At 46.0% G+C, this 26,879-nt stretch overlaps 1 protein-coding gene across 9 annotated transcripts in view; it reads left to right on the top strand.

Annotated features, from left to right (window-relative positions):
* PPP2R5C (protein phosphatase 2 regulatory subunit B'gamma) overlaps nt 1-26,879 on the top strand; it is a 167,994-nt gene that overhangs the window by 9,226 nt on the left and 131,889 nt on the right. For 8 of the 9 annotated variants that reach the window (XM_031667837.1, XM_031667828.1, XM_031667825.1 and 5 more), the window contains exon 3: nt 15,236-15,401. The exons of the other annotated variant lie outside the window; for it this stretch is intronic. Coding sequence is in view for 6 of the 8 variants with exons in the window: in XM_031667828.1 (XP_031523688.1) it covers nt 15,236-15,401 (166 nt within the window). In the remaining 2 variants the exon portion in view is untranslated. The remainder of the gene's footprint in view (nt 1-15,235; nt 15,402-26,879) is intronic. 9 annotated transcript variants of the gene reach the window in all.

Genomic DNA, 26,879 nt, shown 5'->3' with positions numbered 1-26,879 from the left:
CTGTCACTCCAGGCTACACACCTGTGCAGCATGTCATTGTACTGAACCCTGTAGGCACCTGTAACACAATGGCAAGCATTTGTATATCTAAACATAGAAAAGATACCATAAAAATATGGTGTTATAATCTAAGGCACCAGCATCATTTGTGCAGTCTGTTGTTAAATGTTGGTATGTGGCAGTGACTGTAAAGGTTTCCCTGTGATCTTTTGTGCTTTGTATATCTTAATTTAAATTTATTTTGGGAATGTTTCTCAGTAGAGCGTAGTTACATATCTATTTAATGTGTTTTATAAGATAGGTTTTGTTTTGAGCACGTCTTGTTCTGTGCGAGCACTGTGTTGAGGATTGAGGAGATAAAAAAGAATAAGGAAGTATTGACCTGTTAGGAACGGAAGTATTGGCCGTTCCCATCATTTTTGAAGTGTAGCACCTGTTGCTTCTGGACATCCAGTATACTTAGGAGTAACTTGGCCCCCATTCAGTTAGATCTTGTTGTCCTTGAGTGGATGGGACAAGATGGAAGCCATTTCATGTAAAGAGCCACCTGGAGTTTTGGGTGAGAAAATCAGATGCTTTAAAGCATCTAAGCAGACACAGGCTCACCACTAAATTATGGAGCTCCAGAAAGCCAGTGGATCCTAGGGTGTGTATTATGGTTAAGACCAGTAGATAAGATCAGCATTCCTCTCCCTCTTTCAGTAAAAGCTTCGCTACAGTATATGCAATTCTAGAAAGAGCTCATCAAGCAAATGATATGAAATCTGAAGTTTTCCAGTTCAAGAAAGATGCTCAAAGTTCCTACATTAAAGCAACAGCAGGGTGAACAGCAGCTTATGGCCCTGCCATGTGATGGTGGAAGGGTTTCCACCTGCATCCTTAGTGGAGCTGAGTGAGTCCGTCTGCCACCAACATGAAATGCGGTGATGTTTTCCTAAATCACAGGAAGATTCATCTGGAATATTTCCATTTGAAGACAGGTCTCCAGTGTTTCCTAAAACACTGGGTACCTGCCGAAGGGCAGGGCACAGCGGTGTCTGGTTTAGCACAACGTCCTATCTAAGCACCTCGCACGTTCCTATCAGTGTGTTGTGTTAAGCAGAGACTCTCCAGTGCTCCTGCAGTGAAACAAGTGCTGCTTCCCAAACCCAGACAACATTGTCATCTTCATGTTCTCCACCTGGGGGAGTGAGAGAACAAGCCTGGAAATTAAGCTCTCCAGAAGGGGAAAAAATTGCTTTATTAAGGACATTTGGCTTTTTCTTCATCGTGTGTGTGTGTGTGTGTGTGTGTGTGTGTGTGTGTGTGTGTGTTTGAGATGGAGTCTCACACTGTCACCCAGGCTGGAGTGCAGTGGCACGATCTTGGCTCACCACAACCTCCGCCTCCCGGGTTCAAGCTGTTCTCCTGCCCCAGCCTCCCAAGTAGCTGGGATTACAGGTGCGTGCCACCACACTGTCTGGTATATATTTTTTTAATATAAGATTGAGCAGCCGGGCGCGGTGGCTCATGCCTATAATCCCAGCAATTTGGGAGGCCCAGGCGGGTGGGTCACGAGGTCAGGAGTTCAAGACCAGCCTGGGCATGATGGTGAAACCCCATCTCCTCTAAAACTACAAAAATTAGCTGGGCGCAGTGGCAGGCACCTGTAATCCCAGCTACTCGGGAGGCTGAGGCATGAGAATCGCTTGAACCTGGGAGGCAGAGGTTGCAGTGAGCTGAGATTGCACCACTATACTCCAGCCTGGGTGACAGAGTGAGACTCCACCTCAACAGCAACAACAACAAAAATGGCCCTCAAGAGATTAATTTCAGATACCCTGCAGCCTGCAGGTGTTAGCTCTGACCAAGGGCTGGCATTGCCCAGTAGTAAAATCAAAGTACTAAGGGGCTCTGAAGGGGTTAGACCTGCCCTGGCCAAGATGTTCATTGTTTGCTGCATATGGCTATTTTAAATTTAAATTTAAATTAATGAAAGTTAAAATTATGTAAATAATTCAGTCCCTCAGTTGCACAGGCCACATTTCAGATGCTCAGTAGCCACATGTGGCCAGCAGCTACTCTGTGGACCAGCAGATGTGGAACATTTGCAGCTTCACAGAAAGTTCTATTGGACAGAGCTACTTCAGACCCTAACAGTATTTTCCAAAATAATTCTTATGTGAGTGTATTTAATTTAGTTTAACGTATTTTGTTAGCTATCACTCTTCATATGAAATATCAAATTTAAGGTTAAATTTAAAGGAAGAGAAGGCATATATTGGCAAAAGAGAAGAGCGAGAAGAAGAGGGAGTGTGTGGTGAGACGGGAGGGAGGCCCTGTCTGCTGGTTGGTCTGTGGTTGGCCTACACCTGATACCCATATGAGAAAGACTCCATTGCCCATAAGAGTGGGACCTGGACAGACCCAAGAGCGGTTAAGACCTTTTGTCCTCCTAGTCTTTTATAGACATTTTCTCTTATTTATTTATTTATTTTGGGGCCAAAACACACATGGTTAAAAAATACAGTAATACAGCTGGGTGCAGTGGCTCACGCCTGTAATCCTAGCACTTTGGGAGGCCGAGTCGGGCGGATCACCTAAGGTCAGGAGTTCAAGACCAGCCTGGCCAACATGGTGAAACCTCGTCTCTACTAAAAATTTTTTTTAAAAAATAAAAAATAAAATTAGCCAAGCGCGGTGGCATGTGCCTGCTGTCCCACCTATTCAGCAGGCTGAGGCAGGAGAATCCCTTGAACCCGGGAGGCAGAGGTTGCAATGAGCCGAGATTGCACCACTGCACTCCAGCCTGGGTGACAGAGTGCAACTCCGTCTCAAAAAATAAATAGATAAATAAATAAATAATACGGAAATCAAGCTTCTCCCTTCATCTTCCTCCCGTTCTCAGACCTGCTTCACAGAGCACAGCCGCTTTGACTGTCCTGCTGATTAGGAATGGGGCCACTGTCCAGATCAGGGAAGCTGTGCAGTGTGGCAGAGGCTGGGCTCTGGAGTCAGGTCCCCCTTCTGTCCCCTGGAGGGATCATACCCTCTCTCTGTATCATGTTCCTGTTTATCTTGGCTGTTTTCTCTGACATTGCGGCTTCCCTCCAGGGGATTCCTTCATTCTCAGTCATCCTGCAGGTTCATTCTGAGATCCAGCATGTGCTGAGCACCATGGAGAGTGCAGAGTTCCTGCACTCGTGGACTGTGCCTCCAGTGAGGGCACAAAAACAGAGTGCGGTGCTGCAGGTGTTTTCCGCAGGGCACTAGTGACGTTGGGCGTGAGAGCGTCTCACCTTTGCAGAGCAGTGGCCCTGGGGATCTCAACACCATGGTGACAACCAAAACCCCTCACATGGCTCCACACACTGCTGCTGGACAGGACCCTCTGGCAGCCCCTCTGCTGGAGATTGGGAGGCTGCTTCAAGGGGTCAGGGATGGTCTCACCAAGCAGGTGACATGAAAAGTGAAAATGTAAATGTCAAGAAGGAGGCCACAGTGCAAAGATCTAGGGCAAGATATTCACTCAGCCAGAGGCAGCAGGTAGTGCAGAGGCCCCATGGAAGAAGTGAGTGTGTCGTGTCCACTGCCAGGTGTTCAGTTGGCTAAGGAGAAGTGAGGGTAGGCAGAGCGGGAGGGATGGAGGTAGGGAGCCAGGCACAGACAAGGTGGGGTAGGGTCTTATAAACAGCCTGCCTATGCAGGGTTTTGGGATTTTGGCGAGGAGGGGGAGTTGTTCTGGGGTTTTGTTTTTAGAGACAGGGTCTCACTCTGTTGCCCAGGCTGGAGTGCCGTAGTGCAGTCATAGCTCACTGCAGCCTTGAACTACTGGGCTCGAGCAATCCTCCCGCCTCAGCCTCCCAAGTGGCTGAGACTACAGGTGTGTACCACCATGCCCAGCTGATTTTTGTATTTTTTTTTTGTAGAGAAAGGATCTCACTGCGTCTCCCAGGCTAGTCTGAAACTCCTGGCCTCAAGCGATCCTCCTACCTCAGCCTTCCAAAGTGCAGGGATTACAGGCATGAACCACTGAGTCTAGTTGGGCTTTGAGTTTTTATTCTGAGGGAAGCCACTAGGGTGTTTTGAGTAGGGAAGTAAGAGGATCTTCCTATTTGCTGTGTGGGAACAAGGGGCAAGAGCTGAACAAGGAGACCAACTGGAAGACTCTGCTTCTCAGATGAAGGGTTTCTTTGTTCACACAGGCAAGGATGAGGCACTGGCACAGCTGGCCGCAGGCGGGCTTGTCAGCTGACCACTTGCTTTAGAGGCCTTGGCTGAGAGCTGGCTCTTGTGACTTTTGGCCCCTAGAGACTAAACTGCAGAGAATTTGCTTTGAGGTGCCGGCTCCTGCATTAGCAGCCTTAGTTTTTCCTCGACAGACTGGTTTCTTTGGAGAATCCCTTTTTCTTGTCACAACCACTCAGTTTACTGATGTTCTGCAGAGGAGGTGTGTGGGGATAAGGTGGCTATGGACAGATCAGTATTCAGACCTAACGTCAGTCTCCTTTTCAGCTGCATATCTCACTCCTATCCTCTGCTATACCCAGTCTCCGAGTGCGTGGCCTCAGGGGGATTCTGTAGGGACAGAGCACCTGCTTTCTCCCTGCAGCCCCACCCTGCTTTGTGGTTGCCAGATGGAAGTTGCATCTGTTGACTGTTCCTATGCTGAGATGCACCAGTGACTGCCTCCGCAGATCTTTTTATTACTGGAGGTCGTAACTTGCCTCTTCCTTCACTGTCACTTGTAAGGCAGGCTCAGGAGGTTTGCTGATTGTGAGTGCATCATCAGACTTGATCAGGGAAATCTGTCCTGTTTTCCATTATTTCTTCCTCTCATCCAGAAACTGTTGTCCTGGCACAAGAATCAGTAAACCTTTTTCTGTAAAGGGCCATATAGTAAATATTTAAGGCTTTAGGGGGCACGTGGTCTCTACTGCAACTACTTAACTCTTGCTGTTGCAGCAAGAGAGAAGTCGTAGACAGTAGGTGGATAAATAGACATGACTGTATGCCAATAAAACTTTATTTACAAAAATAACCAGGAGGCCAGATGTGGCTCATGGGCTGTGGCTTCCCCAGCCCCGGCCTACTGGAATCCAAATCAGGTTCAGCACTTGGAGAAGCTGCTGCTATGGATCCCTGGGCCCGTATCTGAAACCAGTACTAGTTATGGTCTGTGGAAGAGGTATCTTTTGTGTTTAACTCTATTCAGCATCTAAGAGATACTGAGAGATCAGTGATTTGGCCCTGCCCACCTGAACAATAAATATCTTATATCTAGTTGTGAATTTTTAGAATTGCAGTGTTTAAATGAAGAGAAAGAACGGCTTGTTTCATTTGGTAATCCCTTACATGATAAAACATCTAGGAGAGAGGCTTTGTCACAAATCCAGTTGCCCATTTTGCTGTTTCCATGAAATATTTCAAAGTAGAGAGACTAATAGACATCCATGTATCTGCTGCACAGATTGCCTTTTTACTCCAAATATATTGGGGTGCTGTTGCCTGGCTGCATGGAAGGTTGTGCGCTGTGAGGGCAGCTGGACACTTGGACTTGCTGTGTCTCTGTTAGAAACTAATGGGACGTTGTGCCTGAGCGTGAGGGATGCCTCTGGCGTCGTTTCCTCTACCTGAGGAAGTGCGGCCACGCTTTTTGGGAAGACTTGGGAGAGGGCCATGTACCACTGAGGCAGGCGACGCCCTTTGCCTTTGGACCTCCCTGGGCCTGGCAGCGGGGCTGGGCTCAGGGCCAGCAGCTCATCTACCCTGGCTGGGAACCTGAACTCCTGCATAATTTCAAGGCGCATCTGGGCAGCACCTTGCCTTGCCATGTGGACTGGCCACCTCATCTTCCATCCTCTCCAGACACTCCCACCACATCCTTCCCCCCAGCCACAGACTCCAGAATCCCAGATCCTCACAGCAATAGACACCTCCACCCCCAGGGACCCCGTGTCTCTTCAGTGGAGAGGCTCTGGGAAGGGGAGGGAACGACTTCCTCTTTATTCCCGTAGCTTCCATTTGAGTGGCCGACAAGTGTTTCAAATAGCATTTCAGATTGTGCCCCCCCATCCACTCCACCCCCGCCTTCCTCCTAGAAAATGCAGCTGCTGCTCGGGTGCAGCCACTGTTCAGACAGGTGGGGGCCGCAGTGCTCTCTTGGAACCCTCCGAGATCACCGACTTTCAGTGGCTTCTACTGAAGGGAAAGGCCAACTATTTTGATTTGGGTTTGACAGATAATCTGAGTTCAAAAAATAATTTCCCATCATTAAGCCAGACATCAAGAGGCTAAAGTAAATTCTAGGTCATCTCTCCCCTCACTGAGTGGGTAGAATAAAATAAAACTCCCCATAACCAGCATTCCAGAAGAGGGCGAATGGGGAAGAATCAAGTCCTTTTTTTCAGATGTTGCCCAAGCCGGATCGCTAAACAGTATCATACTTCTTTACAGCGATTTCTTATCGCTTTAAGATAGATATCCGGTTTTTATTTCAGGAGTAAGCACTTAAACTGAGGAGGCACACCTGTTGTTTCTCACTTCGCGTTCAGCCAACACTAATGCCTTCTCTGTGCCGAGAACAGCTGATCCTCCCAAAGCATGTGTGTCTCCCTGGCTTCGTGGGGCCCTTGCTGTTGTCACCATAAGCCCCGAAGACTCAAGGATGCTGAGGGTAGTGCAGCCCTCTCCACCACCTATTCCAGAAAGCCCCCCTCACCCCAAAAGGAAACCCCATTCGCACTAGCAGTCACTCCTCACTCCCCTTCCCCCAGCCTCTGGCAACCACCAGTCTGCTCTCTATGAATTTGCCGATTCTGAATAGTTCATAGAAATGGAATCATGCAATATTTGTCCTTCTGTGTCTGGCTTCTTTTACTTCGCAGAATGCTTTCAGGGTCCATCCGTGTTGTAGCAAGTGTCATACCTCATTCCCTTTTTTTTTTTTTTTGAGATGGAGTCTCGCTCTGTTGCCAGGCTGGAGTGCAATGGCATGATCTCGGCTCGCTGCAACCTCCGCCTCCCAGGTTCAAGCGATTCTCCCGCCTCAGCCTCCTGAGTAGCTGGGACTACAGGTGCACACCACCACGCCCAGCTAATTTTTGTATTTTTAGTAGAGAGGGGGTTTCACCATGTTGACCAGGATGGTCTCGATCTCCTGACCTCATGACCCGCCTGCCTTGGCCTCCCAAACCCTCATTTCTTTTTATAGCTAATATTCTATCGTTTGGATATAGCACATTTCGTTTCATCAGTTGATGGAAATTTGAGTTGTTTCTACCTTTTGGCTATTGTGAATAATGCTGCTGTGAACATTGTGTACAGATTTTTGTTTGAACACTTTGTTTTCAGTTCTTTTGGGTATATGCCTAGGAGTGAGATTGCTGGGTCATATGGATGGTAATTTTTGTGTGTGTGTTTGAGATAGTCTCTCTCTGTTGCCCAGGCTGGAGTGCAGTGGCGCTATCTCAGCTCACTGCAACCTCTGACTCCTGGGATCAAGCGATTCTCCTGCCTCAGCCTCCCAAGTAGCTGGGATTACAGGCAAACACCACCATGCCCGGCTAATTTTTGTATTCTTAGTAGAGATGGGGTTTCACCATGTTGGCCAGGCTGGTCTCGAACTTCCGACCTCAGGTGATCTTCCCGTCTCGGCCTCCCAAAGTGTTGGGATTACAAGCATGAGCTACCGTACCTGGCTTTGGATGGTAATTTTAAGTTTAACTTGCTGAAGAACCACCAAACTGTTTTCCTTATCAGCTGCCCCATTTTACATTCTCACCACGATACACAGGGGTTCCAATTGTTGTTCCACGTCCTTTATGACACTTGTCTTTTTGTTGAGACAGGGTCTCATTCTGTCACCTAGACTGGAGTGCGATGGTACAATGATAGCTCACTGCAGCCTTGAATTCCTGGGCTCAAGCTATCCTCTCGCCTCAGCTTCCTGAGTAGCTGGGACTACAGGTGCATGCCACCACAACTGGCTATTTTTTTCTTTTTAATGGAGAAAAGGGGTCTCACTATATTGCCCAGGCTAGTCTTGAACTTACGGGCTCAAGCAATCCTCCCAAAGTGCTGGGGTTAGAGGCGTGAGCCTGGCCATGCTAACATGTTATTTTTCAATTTGAAAAAGAATAGGTATCCCAGCGGGTGTGAAGTCATTGTAATTTTCATTTACATTTCCCTGACATCTAAAGGTGGTGGGCGTCTTTTCATGTGCTTGTTTGGCCATTTGTATATCTTTTTTGGTGAAATGTCTGTTCAAGTCCTTTGCCTATTTTTTAATCGGGTTTTCTTTTTGTTATTGAGTTGTTAGAGTTCTTTTCATATTCTGGATACTAGACCCTTATGTAATTTGCAAATATGCTCTCCCATTCTGTGGGTTGTCTTTTCACTTTCTTAATAGTGTCCTCTGCACAAAAATGTTTAATTTTTATGAAGTCTGGTTTATCTGTTTTCTTTTTAGTTGCTCGCGCCTTTGGTGTCATAGCTAAGGAACCATTATCAAATCCAGGGTCATGAAGCTTTACCTTTGTATTCTTCTAAGAGTTGTGTGGTTTCAGCTCTTCTGTTTAGGTTTGTGATCCATGTTGAATTAGATTTTTTCCTGTGGTGTGAGGGGGGATTCAACTTCATTCTTGTCCATGTGGCTCTCCATTTGTCCCAGCATCATTTGTTAAAGAGACTGTTCTTTCCCCAGTGAACGGGCTTGGCTCTCAATTGTATTCCATCAGTCTGTATGTCTATCCTTATGCCAGTATCATACTACCTTGAGCCAAATGCACTTTTAAAAGATCTGAGGCTGGGTGCAGTGGCTCACCACACCTGTAATCCTAGCACTTTGGGAGGCCACAGTGGGAAGATTGAGCTCAGGAGTTCAAGACCAGGCTGGACAACGTAGTGAGACCTTGTCTCTACAAAAAACACAAAAATTAGCCAGACATGGTGGCGAGTGCCTGTAGACTAAGCTACTCAGGAGGCTGAAGGAGGAGAATCACTTGAGCCCAGCAGGTTGAAGCTGCAGTGAGCCATGGTTGTGCCACTGTACTCCAGCCTGAGTGACAGACAGACCCTGTCTCAAAAAAAAAAAAAAAATTAATTAAAAATAAATAAAATATCTGAAAAGACATACAAAACTAGGTTTTGTCTGGGAGGACAAGAAGTTTGGTATTGCTGGAACATCAGGTGTGCATGGAAGTGGTTGTGTGAAGGCTGGAATTAAAGACCTGAGTGACGGTGACTGTGTGAAGGAGATGCAGCAAGCTCTGGAGCCTCCTGAGTGTTGCCAGATAACGGGGACATGAGATGTGTCCGTGCTCTCAACAAGCTCAGAATCTCTTTGTAGAAGCAGACGTGGGATTCCAAGCCTGACGTAAGTGTAAGGGAACCCTCCTAAGAACACTGAGGAGATGGTGGGGCCTGACTGCATGTGTGAGGAGTGGGGAACACGTTAAAGAGAATGGCGTTTGAGCTAGAGCTGAAGGCTGAGTAGATCAAAAGCTTTGTGTGGGGGTGAGAGTTTGGAAACGAGAAGAGGGCATTTCATGCTGGAGAAACAGGCATTGAAACAGGGCAGGGTCAGAAGACATTTGAGAATCTGAGAGTGGCCCAGCATTCCTGAAATAAAGGAGAGATGAGTCCTGGAAAAATAAGTGTAGGGGAGACAGCGGCCGAGCTCAACCCCATGCTTTGGAGTTTGAACTTTCTCCTGCAGGGAGCCGCTGGCATCTCGTGAGCAGGGCAGTGGTCTGATGGACCTTTAGAAAAGTCAGTCCGGTAACCGTATGAAAATATGATCGGAGGCAGCTGTGGTCACCACTGTACCACCAACACTGAAAATATGATTGGGAGAAAGATGAGGGAAGGTGTTCTGATTGTCTGGTCTACAGGAGCTGGGGTTAATGCAGGGCGGAATAACGTGTACATTTGAACTATTTTCACATAACACAGTAGTCGAGGGAATCATATAGGGAAGCCCCAGGTCCCTGTTGCCCAGCCTTGGCCGTCATCCACATGCAACCCGGCTTGTCTTATCCAGGCCTCCTCCTCCACGGGCATGGCCCTCTTCCCACACTACATTATTTTGAAGCAAATCTCAGTCATCATATTTTATTTGTAAGTCCCACTTGTGGTATCCTCCAGCAAGGACTCTAAGAACCAGAACGTGATTGTCACACCTAAGAATATTAACTGCAATTGCTTAGTCTCAGGAGTAAGCATTAAATCTCCTCTCCTCTCCTCCCTCTTTCAGTTGATTGGTTTGAGTCCTGAATTGAATTGAGTCCTGAGATCCAAATCAGGTACATACACTAGGTTGTGATATGTGCTGGTTCCTCCTCTCCTTCTTCTCCCTGAAATTTAATTGTTAAATCAGGTTGTTCCCATACATTTGAGGGATATGATAGTCAACCAAGGGTGATTTTGCCCCCCAAGGGACATTTGGCAATGTTTGGAGACGTTCTTAGTTGTCACCGCTTGGTGGGGGGAGCTGCTTGCATGTAAGGGTCAGAGCCCACAGCGGAGGCTCACCTGGGCTGAAGTGTGGTGGCGCGACTGCGGGGTGCTGCGGGGAGGACAGCTCCTGCCATTCCCCCACGTTCCCCGTGTGCAGATCGCATCCCTGTTGGTTCACACACTCCCCTCTCTGTTGTATTTTCCTAAGAACTGGTGGTTAGACCTCAGGGCTTGATCAGATTCAGGCTGGACTTTCCGGCATTAAAAATACTTCTTAAGTGGCATATCACTTAGTCCTTAGCACATAAGTGGTGGCAGTTTGTTCCGTTTATGATAAAATTGCAGAGAGGGAGGATTTTGAGAGGCACTGGAGCATGGACTTGCGCGGGTGTGGGGGGTAAGGGGGAGTTGGGGCCCAGCGTTTGGCTCAACCCCAGACCCAGAGTCCAGGGACTGAGGCTCGGGCTTGGCTGCAGCACTGACTGGGTGATTTCAGGCGCTCACCCCACAGCCTGAGCCCTGCTTTCCTCTCTGTAAGCTAAGGATGCACCAGCTCGGCCTGAACCATGGAATAACACGGGGCAGCCGCTCCCCAGCCTTCCTCCCTAGCTGTCTCCCTCAAGCTACAGGTGCCTTGCAGTGCCGCCACCGGAGGAGTAGTTTTACGGGACATCCGAGGAGCAGGGAGGGAGCCGGGTGTCGGGGCTGCGGCAGGGTCCCCTCCGGGCTGTCCGCGAACCAGCTGTGTTGGTGGTGTCTGGCACCCAGGAGGAGGGCTTGTTTACAGCCACCGTGTTTCCCGGGACCCTGGCTTCTGTCCTCTGCCCAGGGACCCCTTCAGACCTTCCCCACCCTCCCAAGCCTCAACCCGCCCTGCGTCTCCCGGTGGCACAGCGACCTTGGCGGCTTTGGCCCCTGAGCCGCTAGGCTGCCGGGCGCGCTGTACATGGGGGGCCAGGCTCGACCTCACTCCTGTTGTCGCTGCGGACCCGCGTGGGCTCCCGCCGGGCCCTCCTGCCGCCCCCCAGCCTCCCCGCCCCTGTCCTAGCTAGCCTGCGCCTTCCTGGGCGCCTGACGCACCCCTCTGCCCCAACCACGTTTTCTCGAGTGTCGTCTGTCGCGGCCTTCCAAGGAGACCCTCAGCTCCCACCGGCCGCCTCCAGAGCCTCCGGCATGGGCCCCAGGACGCGGTCCCGCCTCGCCCCGGAGCCCGGAGGAGGGGAGCCGGCTCCCCGGGGAAGAAGCAGAGGATGCGGATCTGCACTGCCTCCTTCCTTCCTTCATTCCTCCATTTCCTTCCCTTCCGTGTCCATTCCCCTTCCTTCCACCACCACCCTTCCCCTCCCTTCCTTCCCTCCATTCTTCTCTCCCTGTGTTCCTTCCCTCCCACTCCTCTCCTTTTCTCTTTCTCCCTCTTTCCACTCCCTCTCTCCCCACCCTTTCTTCCCCCCTCCCCATTTCAACCACCTCCCCCTCCTCTGTCCCCCTCCCTCTCCTTTCTTCCTCCCTCCTTTCTCTTATCCTCCACATCTGTCTCCCTCTTCCCTCCTCATAACCAGTATTGACGTCACAGGTCACGTCATCATCATTCCATCATCGACAATGCATTTCCATCATCAATATTTCTTTTATCATGTCACGGTATCATCATGAACAATGCTCATCAATGATAATCATCGTCATCATTCTTTATGTCGTCATCAATGCATCACGTTGCATCATTAATCGTCATTTAATGCATCACATCTTTGTCGCATCATCATTCTTTGGCATCTCGGTGTCATTGTCATCATGATGCATCATCATCGTCGTAATATTGTCGCATCGGCAAATGATCATCACATTTCATCAAAATCATCGGCATCACATCGACATGCGGATCTTTCCCTTTTTCTCTCCTTGTCCCCTCCCTCTCTCCCCCTCTCCTTTCTCCCCTCCTCACCTCCTCTCCTTTCTCCCCCTCCTCCTCCCTCTCTCCCCCACCTCCTCTCTCCTCCCCCCCTCCCCTTTCTTCCCCCTCCCTCTCTCTCCCCCTCTCTCCTTCTTCCCCTCTTTGAGCCCAAGTTCTTGGTGGCATCTGCTTTGGGCAGCTCTGCAGCTCCTTCCTCAGGGAGGTGACCTCACCTTCCCAGGGACAGACAGTGTCTCATGCAGACAGAGCCTGTCCTCCTGAGCTGATGTCCCATCAGGGAGGAAGATGTCCCCTCAGAGTTGGTGGGAGCATCAAGTCACAGTGTTGTGGGGCAGGCAGTGGGTGGCTGGTCTGGGCAGGGCCGGCAGAGTGGCTCCTCTCTCTGGCCTTGGCCCTGACAAGAGAGAGGAGTGGGGCGTGGTGGCCAAAGGGCCAAGGGCCCCTTCAGAACTGTGCCCGAGGGCTGACTTCTTATTGTCTCAGGGGCAGAAGCCTATCCTCAGTGTGTCCCCATGGCAGTCAGGACCCATGGGCTCGCCTCCCAGCACCCAGGCCGGGCCACCTTCCTTGTGGCTGACCTTCCAGCTGGGGTCAGAAGCCACGGGGGAGCCCTGTCGTTGGCCTCTACCCAAGGTCCTCGCTGTGAGTGCTGGGCTGGCACTATAGTGAAATGAAAAGGAGATGGAGAGGGTTATCTACTGGAGCACGCACATATGTGACTGAACATCTAAAGCCGGGACAGCTCCTAGGAGCAGCTCCTCCAGACTGTGGAATCAATGCCAGGGGCACCCAGAGAAGGCGGAGCAGAAACTGTCTAACTGGGGGATCTGTGGAGGAGCTGGTTATGGAGGGGCTTTTAGGGAAGAAAGACCCAGGCTTTCATGATAAAAGATTGACAGATGTCAAGCTCAGAGCCCAAGAAAGTACCTTTTGTGAAAAAAGCCACAGACTGAGGGAGAGAAGGGAAGGGAACTGAGGCCCCTGCCTCCCAGGTCAGAGTCTGCCTGCTGTTCCAACAGTCTGTCACATCAGACAGCGCTTTGCAGGAGTTCCTAAGCACCTTAGTAGAAAGTAAAGCAGCTCTTACTGCTTATGAAAATTTCATTCAAGGATGAGAACAAATTAATGTTTGGGGCTGCAGTTGGTGTGTCTGCTCTCCTTGACCCTAAACTGGATGGGTTTGTGTCTCCAGGATGGAGTCTATATTAGTTCATTTTCACTATAAAAAACTACTTGAGATTGGGTAATTTATAAACAAAAGATGTGTAATTGACTAACAGTTTCACATGGCTGGGGAGGCCTCAGGAAACTTACCATCATGGCAGAAGGCGAAGGCGAAGCAAGGCACTTCTTACACGGTGGCAGGAGAGAGAGAGAAAGGGAGGGGGGAGCTGCCAAACACTTTTAAGCCATCAGATCTCGTGAGAACTCACTATCACAAGATCAACATGGGGGAAACTGCCCCCACGATCCAGTCACCTCCCACCAGGTCCCTCCCTCGACTCCTGAGGATTACCATTTGAGATGAGATTTAGGTGGGGACACAGAAGCAAACTGTCTCGGAGTGGGACAGCCTTTTTAAAGAGCACATAGGCAGACACAGACTCCCTTTCTTTGGGCAGACAAGAAGGGTGGGCAACAAGCACATTGTGTAAATCATCTTGACGGTCGACACAGCAGCTGTTGGCTGTCACTGCTGGACAGTGGTGGCAGCAAACAGTTGTGGGCCAGGTCACTGCTTGCTACCCAGAGAGCCCTTCAGCTGGGGGGCCCAGAGGATTGCTGAGCTCCACAGACCCCCTTGGTGAGCTCCTTTGGCCTGTGTGGATGACAGGGGACCCCTGGTTCCTCTGCTTCGTGCATCCTCAGACTCTCTCCGCCTCTATTGAGTAGTTCAGATGGCAGCGTTGCAGGTTGGCCACAGGGGTGTTGACCAGCCCTGGAGCTATGGTGCAGCCTAGGAATGAGCACACACACCAGGAGCCTGGGACAATGGCAGCAGAACCGCTCCAGCAGAGCCTTTTCCTGGGGCTCAAGGGAAAGCACTCAGAGGCCTGCTCTCCGTGTGTTCAAGGCTGAGTGGTGAGCCAGCAGGGAGCATCTAGCATTTTGTGAGATACTCAGCTGTATTCATCTCCTCGCACCACTGTACAAGTTACACATGCAGCGGCTCCAAAGAGCATAAACTTACTATGTTACAGTTCTGGCATGCAGGTCTGAAATGAGGCCAAAATGAAGGTGTCAGCAGGGTGGTGATGGCTCTGGAGGTTCTAGAGGAGAATCTATTTCCAGCCTTTCCCAGTTTCTAGAGGCCGCCTGCCTGCCTTGGCTCGTGGCCACTTCCCTGCATCTTCCAACCCAGCCATGTAGCATCTTCGGATCTCTCTCTGACCCCTGCTTTTGTCATCCCATTGCCTTCTCTTGTCTCCCTCCTGCCTCCCTCTTGTAAGGACCTGTGTGATTCCCTTGGGCCCACTTGGATGATCCAGGATCATCTTCCCATCTCAAGATTTTTAACCGAATCCCATCTGCAGAGTCCCTGTCGCCAAGCAAGGTCCCATATTCACCGGTTCCAGGAATTAGGATGTGGACATTTTTAAGGGTCATTATTTAGTCTGCCACATCAACCTATGTGGTAAATATTTAGCAATCAAAAGTTTGAAGGAAGATACGAGAAATTAGGTGTATCTTTGAATCTCTCAGTCTAGCATTGCTGAAGGTGGGACATAAGCCCCATACTCCAGCCACTGTAAGGAATGATGTCTTCCATGGAGTGCAGGGGAATGCCCCAGAGTCAGACTCGTGTATATGCTTTTCTATAGTTTAATAGTGCTAAAAAATACAACCATTGTACATATTCATTTGTTTTTGTTTTTGTTTTGGAAGCAAATTTCCGTCAGGAAAAACAGCCTTGTTGCTGTCCCGTCTACAGTATCTGCTAAAATAAAAGTACCAGTCTCTCAGCCCATAGTGAAGAAAGACAAACGGCAAAATTCTTCAAGGTTTAGCGCAAGCAATAATAGAGAACTTCAAAAACTACCATCCTTAAAAGGTAATTTTTATCTGTCTTTTAAAAGTTAAATTGTGGCTATTGGAGTGAAGGAGCAATGTTTTGATAGTGTGCTAACTTATTCCTTTGCTGTGTTTGTATTTTGCAGGGTCGTCTTTTCTGTATTGAGGTGTTTTTTGTTTTGTTTTGTTTTTTTTAGGTTGCATGTCATTAACTTGTTTACTCAATTAACATTTTAAGTTCCAGAGCTATTTAAGATAAAAGTTTAACAACACAATATAGGCATAATACACTAAGAAGACAGGAAAAGCTGAACATTTTTTTATTTATGGTATTAAGCTAGCCAGTTTTTCTTTTAAATTACTTCTCATTTGTTTGTCTTAGAACTGTAGCAATTCTGAAAGGAATTACTCCAAGTAGAATAATTGTAAAAATTATCGTTGAAGTTCTCTACGTTTCTAAAGTAAGGACTGTAGCTATAGTACATTATGGACTTGCTTTGTTATGAGTCATTAGGGATTACCTCAAGCGTTCCTTATATGAAATTAGGAAAAAGTGCTCTTTACTTTGAATTTCCCCCCAAATGACACAGCCATCCCTTTCCATCTCAGGTTGTTTAATCCCTAAAAGTCTTCCTTTAGATTTTGAGATTGAGGTGCTTAAAACCTTATCAAGGAAAACAGAGTAAGGACCTTAAAGTCAAATGTGAACCTCTTAAAGCCTTTATAATTACTAAAATATAAGACAGATATACTAAATAAAATATCGTTTTTCATACCTTAAATTTATAATAATGGATCTTTTATAATTAATTTCCACTGAATATTAATTCAGCAACCAGTCCAGTGACTCTCACTTATAATCCCATTACTTTGGGAGGCTGAGGCACAAGGACCACTTGAGCCCAGGAGTTCGAGACCAGCCTAGGCAACACAGGGAGACTCTGTCTCTACAAAAAAATAAAATCTGCTGGGCATGGTGGTACACACCTGTGGTCCCGGCTACTCGGGAGGCTGAGGTGGCAGGATTGCTTGAGCCTGGGAGGCCACGGTTACAGTGAGCCATGATCATGCCACTGCACTTCAACCTGGATGACAGAGTGAGATCCTGTCTCAGAAAAAAAAAAAGTAAATATGAACTCAGTGAGAGCAGCAGTGTGTCGTGTTTATAGCTGTATTCCCAGGCCTTGCACACTGTGAAGCAGATAGCAGATTTGCCAGGTGGAAGGAGGGAGGGAGGACGGGAGGCAGATCTGCCAGGTGGAAGGAGGGAGGGAAGACGGGAGGCAGATCTGCCAGGTGGAAGGAGGGAGGGAGGATGGGAGCTGGGTGGATGGATGGGTGGATTTATGGGTTGATGAATTTTCTTGCGCCCCACTTGCTAGAAATTCAGGTTCTCAGCCGGGCACAGTGGCTCACGCCTGTAATCCCAGCACTTTGGGAGGCCGAAGAGGGCAGATCACGAGGTCAGGAGATCTAGACCATCCTGACTAACACGGTGAAACCCCGTCTTTACTAAAAATACAAAAACAAAATTAGCTGCGCGTGGTGGCGGGCGCCTATAGTCCCAGCTACTCGGGAGGCTGAGGCGGGAGAATGGCGTGAACCCGGGAGGCGGAGCTTGCAGTGAGCCGAGACTGTGCCACTGCACTCCAGCCTGGGTGACAGCGAGACTCCGTCTCAAACAAACAAACAAAAAAAGAAATTCAGGTTCTCGCTTGCATTTTCTAGAGCTTGTATTGTATTTGGCTTATAATTGGTTTACCTTTGTGGTAGATAATATGCATGCTAAGTCATTTTTTATTTGTCTTCCCAAATAGAATATACGTTTCTCATGCTGTTCATTCATTCAGCAAATATGTGTTGAGCGCCTGTGTAAGCTATTCTAGGTACTAGGGGTACAGAATTAAACAAAACCAAGCCCCTATTCTCCTGGAGTGAGCAACCCATTGGTGAGACAGCAAGGAAAGGGATAGGTACCGACTCCTCCTTCCAGTACCCTCCAGAGGCCGAGAGTCAGAGGGAGGGAAAAGGCTTTGTATAACCATCGTTGGGCCTTCGTATCCCAAGCCCTGTCCCTAATGCCCGTCACAGCTGGGGCTTGGATCTGCCATGATACAGAAGGTTGGCCATGTGCTGCACCTTTCCATGCATGCCCTGCCTCAGCCAGTGCATGCTGGGTGTGTACTGCTGCTGAGTTTGGTCAAATGCCATATGATTTTTCTCCTTAAGATGTTAAGATTATAATTGCTGTGTTGATAGGTTTTTCCGGTTTTGAACCAGCTTTGCATTTGTCACTTTTGTCGTCGTATATTATTCCATGCACGGGGCACAGCCCATGCAAGTACCGGTGTATGCCGGCCTCCAGCATACTTCCTTTACCTTTTCTGAGGAGTCTCTGCACAAGCCTCTTTCTACATCTGTTCTACATCTGTTTTCTATTCTCAATTTCCATTTCCTTCATTTTTTATTATACCTAGTAAGAATGGCATGCAATGTACTTCCACTGACGCTTACATTTTCACTGTTCCCGAAAAGAGTAAATTCTCCATAGTAAATCCACATATCCAGGAGAATTTCACATGGATCAAGCCAGTTCCCCTCACTGGTCTTGTTTGATAATTATTTCTTGGCTGTTCTAAAACATTAATGTTTCTGTATATATACTAAAATAATTTCGTCTAGTTCAGAAAAATAATTGATTGGAATTAAAGTTATATATTAATTTGGTGAAAATTGAGATCTTTTTTCCATCTAGGAGGATGGTATATATCCCCCATTTTTCTGGGTCTTGTTTTCTGACTTATAAAATTTTATGGTTTTCTTGTGAATCTTTAACTTTCCAGTAAATTTATTTCTAAATACTCTATAGCTTTTGCTTGTCACTCTTGTGACTGGGTTATATTTTTTCCCATTTCCACTTCTGATTGGTTTTTGCTAATCTCATCTAGAGCTATTGGTTTTTAAATATTTTGCCATCACCTTACCACATTTTCATGTTAGTCTTAATGTTTCCACCACAGTCTGCATATATAGTCCTGTTGTTTGCAATGGATTCTTTTATCTCTCTTCCACTATTTATGCCAACATACACCAGTTATTTTAATTTTATTCTGCCACTAAGAAGGACCAACGAAACCTAGAACAGAGGTGATAGCAGGCATTCCTGTTTTCTCCTGTTTCAGTAAATGGCTTCGGCATTTCCTAATTTGATGGGAAAGTGGCTCTTGGTTTCTGGTAAGTGGTCTTTGCAAGGCTGCCAGTGCTCCAGAGTCCACACTCACAGGACTCTTCCTGGACCCATGCAGGCGGGTTGGCGCCATGCCAGTGCATGCTGGGTGGGTACCGCTGCTGAATTTGGTCAAATGCCACATGATTTTTCTCTTTAAGACAGCTTTTTCTGGTTTTGAAATATCTTTGCATTTTGTCAATTTTGTCACAGTGTGTTTTCATAGTGTTTGGAACTAATTTTCTTTAGAGTATTTGCTTCCATATTTACTACATGGAGCTGGTCTATGGTTTACTTCTTTTTCATAAACCTGTATTTTGTCCCATCTAAGATTCATTGTCACCAGCACTTCGTGATGGTTCCTGGGGTGCCCTGCAGAAGCTTTTCCCGCAGCTCCCTCACACTGCCACCTGATGACAGGGATGATGAGATGGACCCAGATTTCAGAAACAATACAATGTGGAATGTGTCCATGAAATAGGGTTGAAAGGTTGACTTGGAACTCAGCGGGCCTGTTGCTTTTCTCTATGAAACATCTGTAGCTTCTTTCCACACTGGGTTCATTTAGAAGGGGGGGGTCTGTTCACTAGTACATGGTCATTGTTTAACGGCCCTTTTAATCTCTTCCCCATCTGTGGTGGTTATGTCTCCTTGTAAGTTCATTTATTCTTTTGACTGTTCTGTTTGTGTTCAATATTATTCATCTGCACTTTTATCTTTAATTATCCTGTGTCTTTTATTTTAACCTCTTCGTCATTTATTAAGTTGAGTAGAGAGTTCACTTATTTTTAGTTTGCTTTTTAATAATAAAAGAATTTAAAGCCATGTATGCATTCTGAGTGTAACTTTCAGCCCTATCCCTAGATTTTCTTTTTTTCCTAACTTTTCAAGTCATAGGCTTTTCTTTTTTAGAGTTAATTAAGGCATAATTTACATATCCTAAAATTTACCCATTGTAACTGGAAAATTTAGTTATTTTAGCAAATACATACAGTTGTGCAACCATCACCACAGTTCTATTTTAGAATGTTTCCATCTTCCTCCAAAAGTTACCTTGTGCCCATTCACCATTAATTTCCACGCCAACCCCAGATGCAGGCACCCACTGATCTGCTTCTGTCTCTAGACTTACTTTCTTCCGGACACTTCATGTAAGCGAAATCATACCATAGGTAGTCTTTTACATCTGCTGTAATGTTTTTGAGGTTCATCTGTGTTGAGTAGTTTGTTTCTTTTTAATGCTGGGTCATATTCAGTCAGATGGATATACCACATTTTGTTTATCCATTCACCAGTTAATGGACATTCGGGCTGTTTCTTAGCTGGTATGAGTAACTGCTGCTGTGAACATTTGCATAGAAGTCTGTGTGAGCATATATTCCATTTCTCTTGAGTAGATACCTAGGAGTGGAATTCCTGGCTTGTATGGTAAGTTTATGTTTAGCTTTTTAAGAAACTGCTGGCTGGGCACCATGGCTCACGCCTGTAATCCCAGCACTTTGGGAGGCTGAGGCGGGCAGATCACCAGGTCAGGAGATCAAGGCCATCCTGGCTAACACGGTGAAACCCCATCTCTACTAAAAATACAAAAAATTAGCCGAGTGTGGTGGTGGGCGCCTGTAGCCCCAGCTACTCTGGAGGCTGAGGCAAGAGAATCGCTTGAACCTGGGAGGTAGAGGTTGCAGTGAGCTGAGATCACACCACTGCACTCCTGCTGGGCGATAGAGCAAGACTGTGTCTCAAAAAAAAAAAAAAGAAAAAGAAACTGCCAAACTGTATTCCAAAGTGGTTGCACTATTTTACGTTTCCATCAGCAATGTGTGAGGATGTGTCCACATTCTTGCCAATATTATTATTGTCTTTCTAATTATAGCTTAATTCTTGTGGGTGTGTAATGGTGTCTCACTGTGGTTTCAATTTGCATTTCCCCAGTGACTGGAAATATTAAGCATCTTTTCATATGCCTGTTAGCCATTTGTCTGCCTTCTTTGATGAGATGTCTACTTGTATCTTTTGTCTATTTTTAAGTTGGTTGTCTTCTTGTTGTTGAATTATAAGAGTATGTTATCCCAGCTATGAGTCCTTTATTTTATCAGAAAATAAAATACAATAAAAATAAATTATTACAGAAGTGAAGTACAAAATACACCCACAAGGTTTTTATTATTCAGTAAACATAAGATTGCCCTGTTAAGTTGATATGAAAGTTTCAAAACGCATACTTCTCAATTTTTGTTATTCATTGTAAATCTTCAGATGTGTCTATATGTGTTAAACCCTTCTTTTGAGCTTTTAATTTCAGGGTTTTTTTTTTTTTTTTCATTGGTGAAAGTTCTGTTTGGTTCTTTTTTCAGTCTGCAGTGTCATTTTAAAATATTTTCCTATTCTCTTGAACACACCATCAAAACTTGTCATAAGAATAGTAAACACAGCTGTTTTATAGCCTGTGTCAGGTCATACTAGTATCTGAGGTGTTTGTTACATTTTGTTCATGATGTCTTATTTCCTTGTGTACCTGATTTTTTTTTTTTTTTTTTTTTTGTATATTGGTCATTGTATTCAGATATTTGAAATAAATTGAAACCTAGAATCAAAGTGTCTTGTTCAATAGGGATTTGTTTTTGCTCTGCCGGATACCTGGAGGCACTGCCAATCTGGGAGTGCCTTAAACCACAACACTGGTTTGTTAAATTAACTGACCCAGTTGTTCTGCAATACATCCCACTTACCCCCCTGTGGTTCCTGTAAATGGAAACCTTTTTTTTGGCTGAAGTACATCGATGGCAATGCTTTATAACTTAGGAGATAGTGTCATTATTGTGAGAGATACATAGCCTCTGGTTGCCTATCATCAGAAATGATGCTAAATTTTCAATTTTACTAGTGAATTCAGTTGATGATAGATTGATATCTCTATTGAACAATTACGTATTTCCCTTTACAACTCAAAAAGTACTAGTAATAATCTGCAGTGTATATTTTGGCGTCCTGCCAATGTGTATTCCCTGTCAACCATATGCTAATGTCTTGAACAACAGTTGATAATCCTTTCCTGAGTCAGTAGTTTCACTAGAGAATTCAACATTTACTCTAATATTCTTCTGAAAGCAGTGATTTTTCTTACCAACCAGAGATACTTGGTTATCTTGAAATGGAACTCCTACTGAAAAAGAAGGATAAGCCTAATTCTTTGCCTTTTATTACCAGTTCCCTCTAATGGTGACAGCTGAAGCTTTTTTCTAGCTTTCTCTTTGTTTTAATATCATTGTGGACTAATGTATTATTGTTGATTTCAGTGCGTTTTTGTGTGCTAAAATCATTAGTCTTTCTGGTGTTCAGATGGCATAATTTCAATCACTGAGTGCCACAGTGCTACTGTGGTTTTTTTTACATAGCCTCGTTTATTTTTGATTCCTTGATTTCTGACACAGTGAGATGTCCCTTGGGCTCATTTAGTACCTTCTCTTCCCCAGACTTAAAATCAGCCATTTTTCTTTTTCTTTTTTCTTTTTATCTTTTTTTTTTTTTTTTTTTTTTTTTTTTTTTGAGACAATCTCGCTGTCTCATCCAGGCTGGAGTACAGTGGTGCGATCTTGGCTCACTGCAGCCTCTACCGGCAGAATGACGTTCAAGTGATTCTCCTGCCTCAGCCTCTCAAGTCACTGGAATTACAGGTGTGTGCCACCAAGCCCAGCTAATTTTTGTATTTTTTGTAAATATGGGGTTTCACCATGTTGGCCAGGCCGGTCTCAAACTCCTGACCTCAAGTGATTCACCCACCTCAGCCTCCCAAAGTGCTGAGACTATAGGTATGAGCCACCACACCTGGCCAAATCAGACATTTTTCAAAGAGCCCAGGTTCCTTTCAGTGGTAAATATATTAGCAACCAAAATCTGGGTCAGAGGGATGTTTATTGCTACTGGTCTGACATTACTTTTAAATGCTTTCAGTGGAGGAGCTAGAATATAAATTTTCTGAATTGTACATTCATATTGATATTTTAAATTTAATTTTAACATTATAGTGTTTTTGAAGCAGGTTATTTCCCTGAGCACTTCACGGCGGAAACTGGAGTGCATGGGTGTGGGAACTAGCTGGCCTCTTCAGCAGCAGCAGAGGCGAACTCCACTTACTCGCTGCTCCACCCCCTATGGGAGGGGGAGGGCAGGTGAGCTGGTGCAGGAGCCAGGGTGAGCACTTTTGGGCATCAGCAGGAGCAAACCCCATACCAGCCCCATGGCAGCGTCTTCGGGGGTCCCTGTGATCCCTGAAGCCCCAGAGAAAGTATGGCAATACTCTTTTAGCTCTGCCATCCATGGACAACTTAAGTGTTAACAGCTCAGTGGAGGGTCAGTGTGACCACGTTTTACACCCTCACTCATGGCACCCGAGTTGTTGTCCAGCATCCAGGAGGAATGAAGTTGCACGAACGAATTGAAGATGGTAAATGAAGGAGATTTTATTGCCAGTGAAAGTGGCTCTCAGTGGGAAGGGAAGCTAGAAAGGAGACAGAGTGGGAAGGTCATCTTCCCCTGAAGTCTAGCTATCTCCATCCAGATTCATCTCTGAAGTTACATCATCAAGCTGTCCCTCTGAAGTCAAGCCACTTCTTTCCAACATCCAACTGTAGTCTGCAATGTCCAGTTGCTTCTCTTCTCTCTGCCAGCTGAGCCTGGGGTTTTTATGGGCACGGGATGGAGGTACGGGGCAAGCCTTTGGTGGTTTTGGAAAAGGCAACATTCAATTGAGAAAGCAGGGATGCATGTTCTCACTTTGGGCCAAGGTTCCAGGCTTTTCGGCTTGAGGCTGGGGCCCTCACTGAGGACCTGCCCTCTTCTGCCCAGAACTTCCCTGCCTCCTGTTCTTATCATTTTCACTCATTTCTTGGCTTTTCATAGTTTTATCTCTGTCTTACACTGAAAATGTTGATTTCTAGCATCATTAATATAATTATGGGTATATTCTCTTAAACAGTTCCCCAAAACAATATTGATATTACTGCAAACAGCTGGAACTTTGAATTGACCCATAGTCATTGCAGAAAGAAATGGCTGTTGACTTTATTTATTTATTTATTTTAGAGACAGGGCCATGTGATGTGGCCCAAGCTGGTCTTGAACTCCTGGGCTTAAATGATCCTCCTGCCTCAGCCTCCCAAGTACCTGGGATTACAGGCATGCACCACCATGCCTGGCTACTGTTGGCATTTTTGTTGAGATCCTGTTACATTTTGCAACTATCTGAGGGAGGGCTGGCATCTTGTGATGTTTGCCTCCTCTGAGAGTATGCTGTGACTATTTTCCAAGGCCACTTTCATGTCCTTTATGGCTGTTTTTAAGTTTCCCTTGTAGGTTTTGCATGTCTCCTACTAAGCTAATGCCTAGATAATCAATTATCATTGCTGTTGTAAATGGGGTCTTTTCTTCCATTGTGTCTTCTAGTTATTAGTTGTTTATATGAAGGCTATTGAATTTGGGGGGCTTGCTTTCATAACGTGCTTCCTTACTGAATTACCTGATTGTTTTCATCAGTTTTTCAGTTGATTCTTTTGAATATTCAGGTATTAGAGCATCTGCAGATAATTTCACCTCTGTTTATAATTGTAAACTCACATGTCTTTGTCTCCAGTTGAATTTACTAAAAAATTCAGTAAAACAATTTCAGTAAAATGTTACATAGTGGTGGTGAGAGTGGGCATACTTGTCTTGTTTCTGACATTAGTGGGAATGAAAGGCATTATTTTTAGCAACCGTTTATTATTTCATTCTGTGGATACCCCAGTTTTTCAGCCATTATAAATGATACTGTTCTGTTAATCTTTTGTTACCATTGTTGTTCACATCTTTGAACCTTTCCTTAAACTTGATGAAGGAAATACTGGATCAAAGAGCAGGGATTTTCAAAAACCCTTAATAGATATTGTCTACACACTTTGCAGAGAGTGGCACCACATACTCTCCGCAGAGTGTGTGAACTGCCTGTCCATCATATCTCTCCAATGCTGAGATCATGTAAAAGTTGTAGTTATTTGATAAGTAGAAAAAGGTATTTCATATTTTTATTTTTTTTAACAGTGAGGTTGAATATAGCCCTCAGACCTGTTCATTGAAATATTATTCTGAATGAATGCCTTCATTTAACATTTTTGGACCAGAATGTAGAAGAGTTAAATGTTAAATAAAGAGACCCTTTTTAAAAAGATATTTATAGGAGGAGTAAGTTAATCAGGGACTTGTTTTTTTGAGGCCATTTTTAGAAAAGAAAAGACTGGGAGAAGTCAAAGTTATAACGGAATAATGTAAGACTTATTATTGGCTAATTAGAAACCCTGGGGTAAAAGAGTTGCTGAGTATTTGGCCTTTTGTGAAATAAGTCGTTGCATTATTGTTAGAATTTACTTGAATTGTTTAAAATTGGCTTTTGAATACCAGTTAAATATTTTATATCTCTTGCCTTCCTCTTGTGCAAATACAATACTTCATCCTCATTCAAAGCAGTTTATTTTCTTTTCTGTTTTTTTTTTTTTTTTTTTTTAAGACACTCTGTCGGCCGGGCGCGGTGGCTCAAGCCTGTAATCCCGGCACTTTGGGAGGCCGAGACGGGCGGATCACGAGGTCAGGAGATCGAGACCATCCTGGCGAACACCATGAAACCCCGTCTCTACTAAAAAATACAAAAAACTAGCCGGGCAAGGTGGCGGGCGCCTGTAGTCCCAGCTACTCGGGAGGCTGAGGCAGGAGAATGGCGTGAACCCGGGAGGCGGAGCTTGCAGTGAGCTGAGATCCGGCCACTGCACTCCAGCCCGGGCTACAGAGCGAGACTCCGTCTCAAAAAAAAAAAAAAAAAGAAAAAGACACTCTGTCTCCCAGGCTGGAGTGCAATGGCATGATGTCAGCTCACTGCAGCCTGGACCTCCCAGACTCAAGCAATCCTCCCAGCTCAGCCTTCTGAGTAGCTGGGACCACAGGTGTGCACCACCATGCACAGCTAATTTTTGTATTTTTAGTAGAGACGGGGTTTCACCATGTTGCCCAGGCTGGTCTCGAACTCCTGGGCTCAAGCGATCCACCCACCTCCGCCTTCCAAAGTGCTAGGATTACAGGCGTGAGCCACTGCACCCTGCCTATTTTCTGATACAATTGAAAGCTTTACCATAAATTTAACTGCTTACAAATGAATTATGCATATATTTACAGGAACTTTGGCTTCTGGCCTGTTAGTTGAAGAATAATAAAAATGGACTGTGCGGAAGCTATCGAGTGCCTGCTGCTCTTCCGGTTGGCTTAGAAGGAGCCAAGCAGGGAACCTCTGCTTTCGTTAGTCTTTTCTTCTCTCACGTTTTGATTTTTGTTTCTTCTCGTGATTACCCCTAGTATCTTGAGGAGAGGACACAGTCCCTGGATTGGTGAGGCAGCACACTGGCCGTCTGTGCTGCTCAAAGCAAGGGGAGGTGTTCAGAGCAATGACCCAAGGTGGCCCTTGCCCTCAGGGAACCAGTGGGCCCAGAGTCACAGTGGTGTTCTAGCTTCAGCCCCTCTAAGCCACAGAGAGGCACCACCAGGGCCGCTCCCTCTTTGGAACACTGGGGAGCCCGTTGCCTGTCAGACAGCCTGAGCCCAGCCAGCCAGCCCAGCCTCTCTCCATGTGTGGCCCAGGGGCCACACACATGACCTTGACCGTTACTCCATGGTCAGTCTCAGCTCTTTCTGGGTGGCACCCACAGGGTTTGGTTTCCACATGCCAGCTGTAATCTCAGCTCATTATCACACACAGAGACCACTCCTTGGACATTCCCATCCTCTATCTGGTCCAGAACCTGCTGCCTCTGCTCCTCAAGTGTTTCCTGAACTGTCCTGGCTCAAGCTGTCCTTATCTAAAAAAAAAAACAAAAAACTAAAAAACAGGTAAATACACATGTTAAAACATATTATTTATTATTTTAACCATTCATAAGTGTACAACTTGGTGGTATTAAATACATTCAAAATGCTATACACCCATCACCACTATCCATACCCAAAACCTTTTCATCATCCCAACAAAGACTCCATTAAACAGTAAGTTGCTGTCTCCCCATTCTGCTTTCTGTCTCTATGATTTTGCCCAGGGTAGCAGCCTGTTATAAGCGGAATTGTACAGTATCTGTCCTTCTGTGCCTGGCTTATTTCCCTAAACATAATATCTTCCAGGTCCCCCCACGTTGTAGCATGTGCCAGACCCTCGCTCCCGTTGAAGGCTGATGCCATCCCACTGTGTGGTTGGACCCATTCCGCATATCCCCTCATCAGTGG

This window comes from Papio anubis, chromosome 7 (genome assembly GCF_008728515.1).
Source record: "Papio anubis isolate 15944 chromosome 7, Panubis1.0, whole genome shotgun sequence".
Classification (NCBI taxonomy): Eukaryota; Metazoa; Chordata; class Mammalia; order Primates; family Cercopithecidae; genus Papio; species Papio anubis.
Note: the sequence above shows the minus strand (reverse complement) of the source record. Positions and strands in the feature narration are given on the sequence as shown.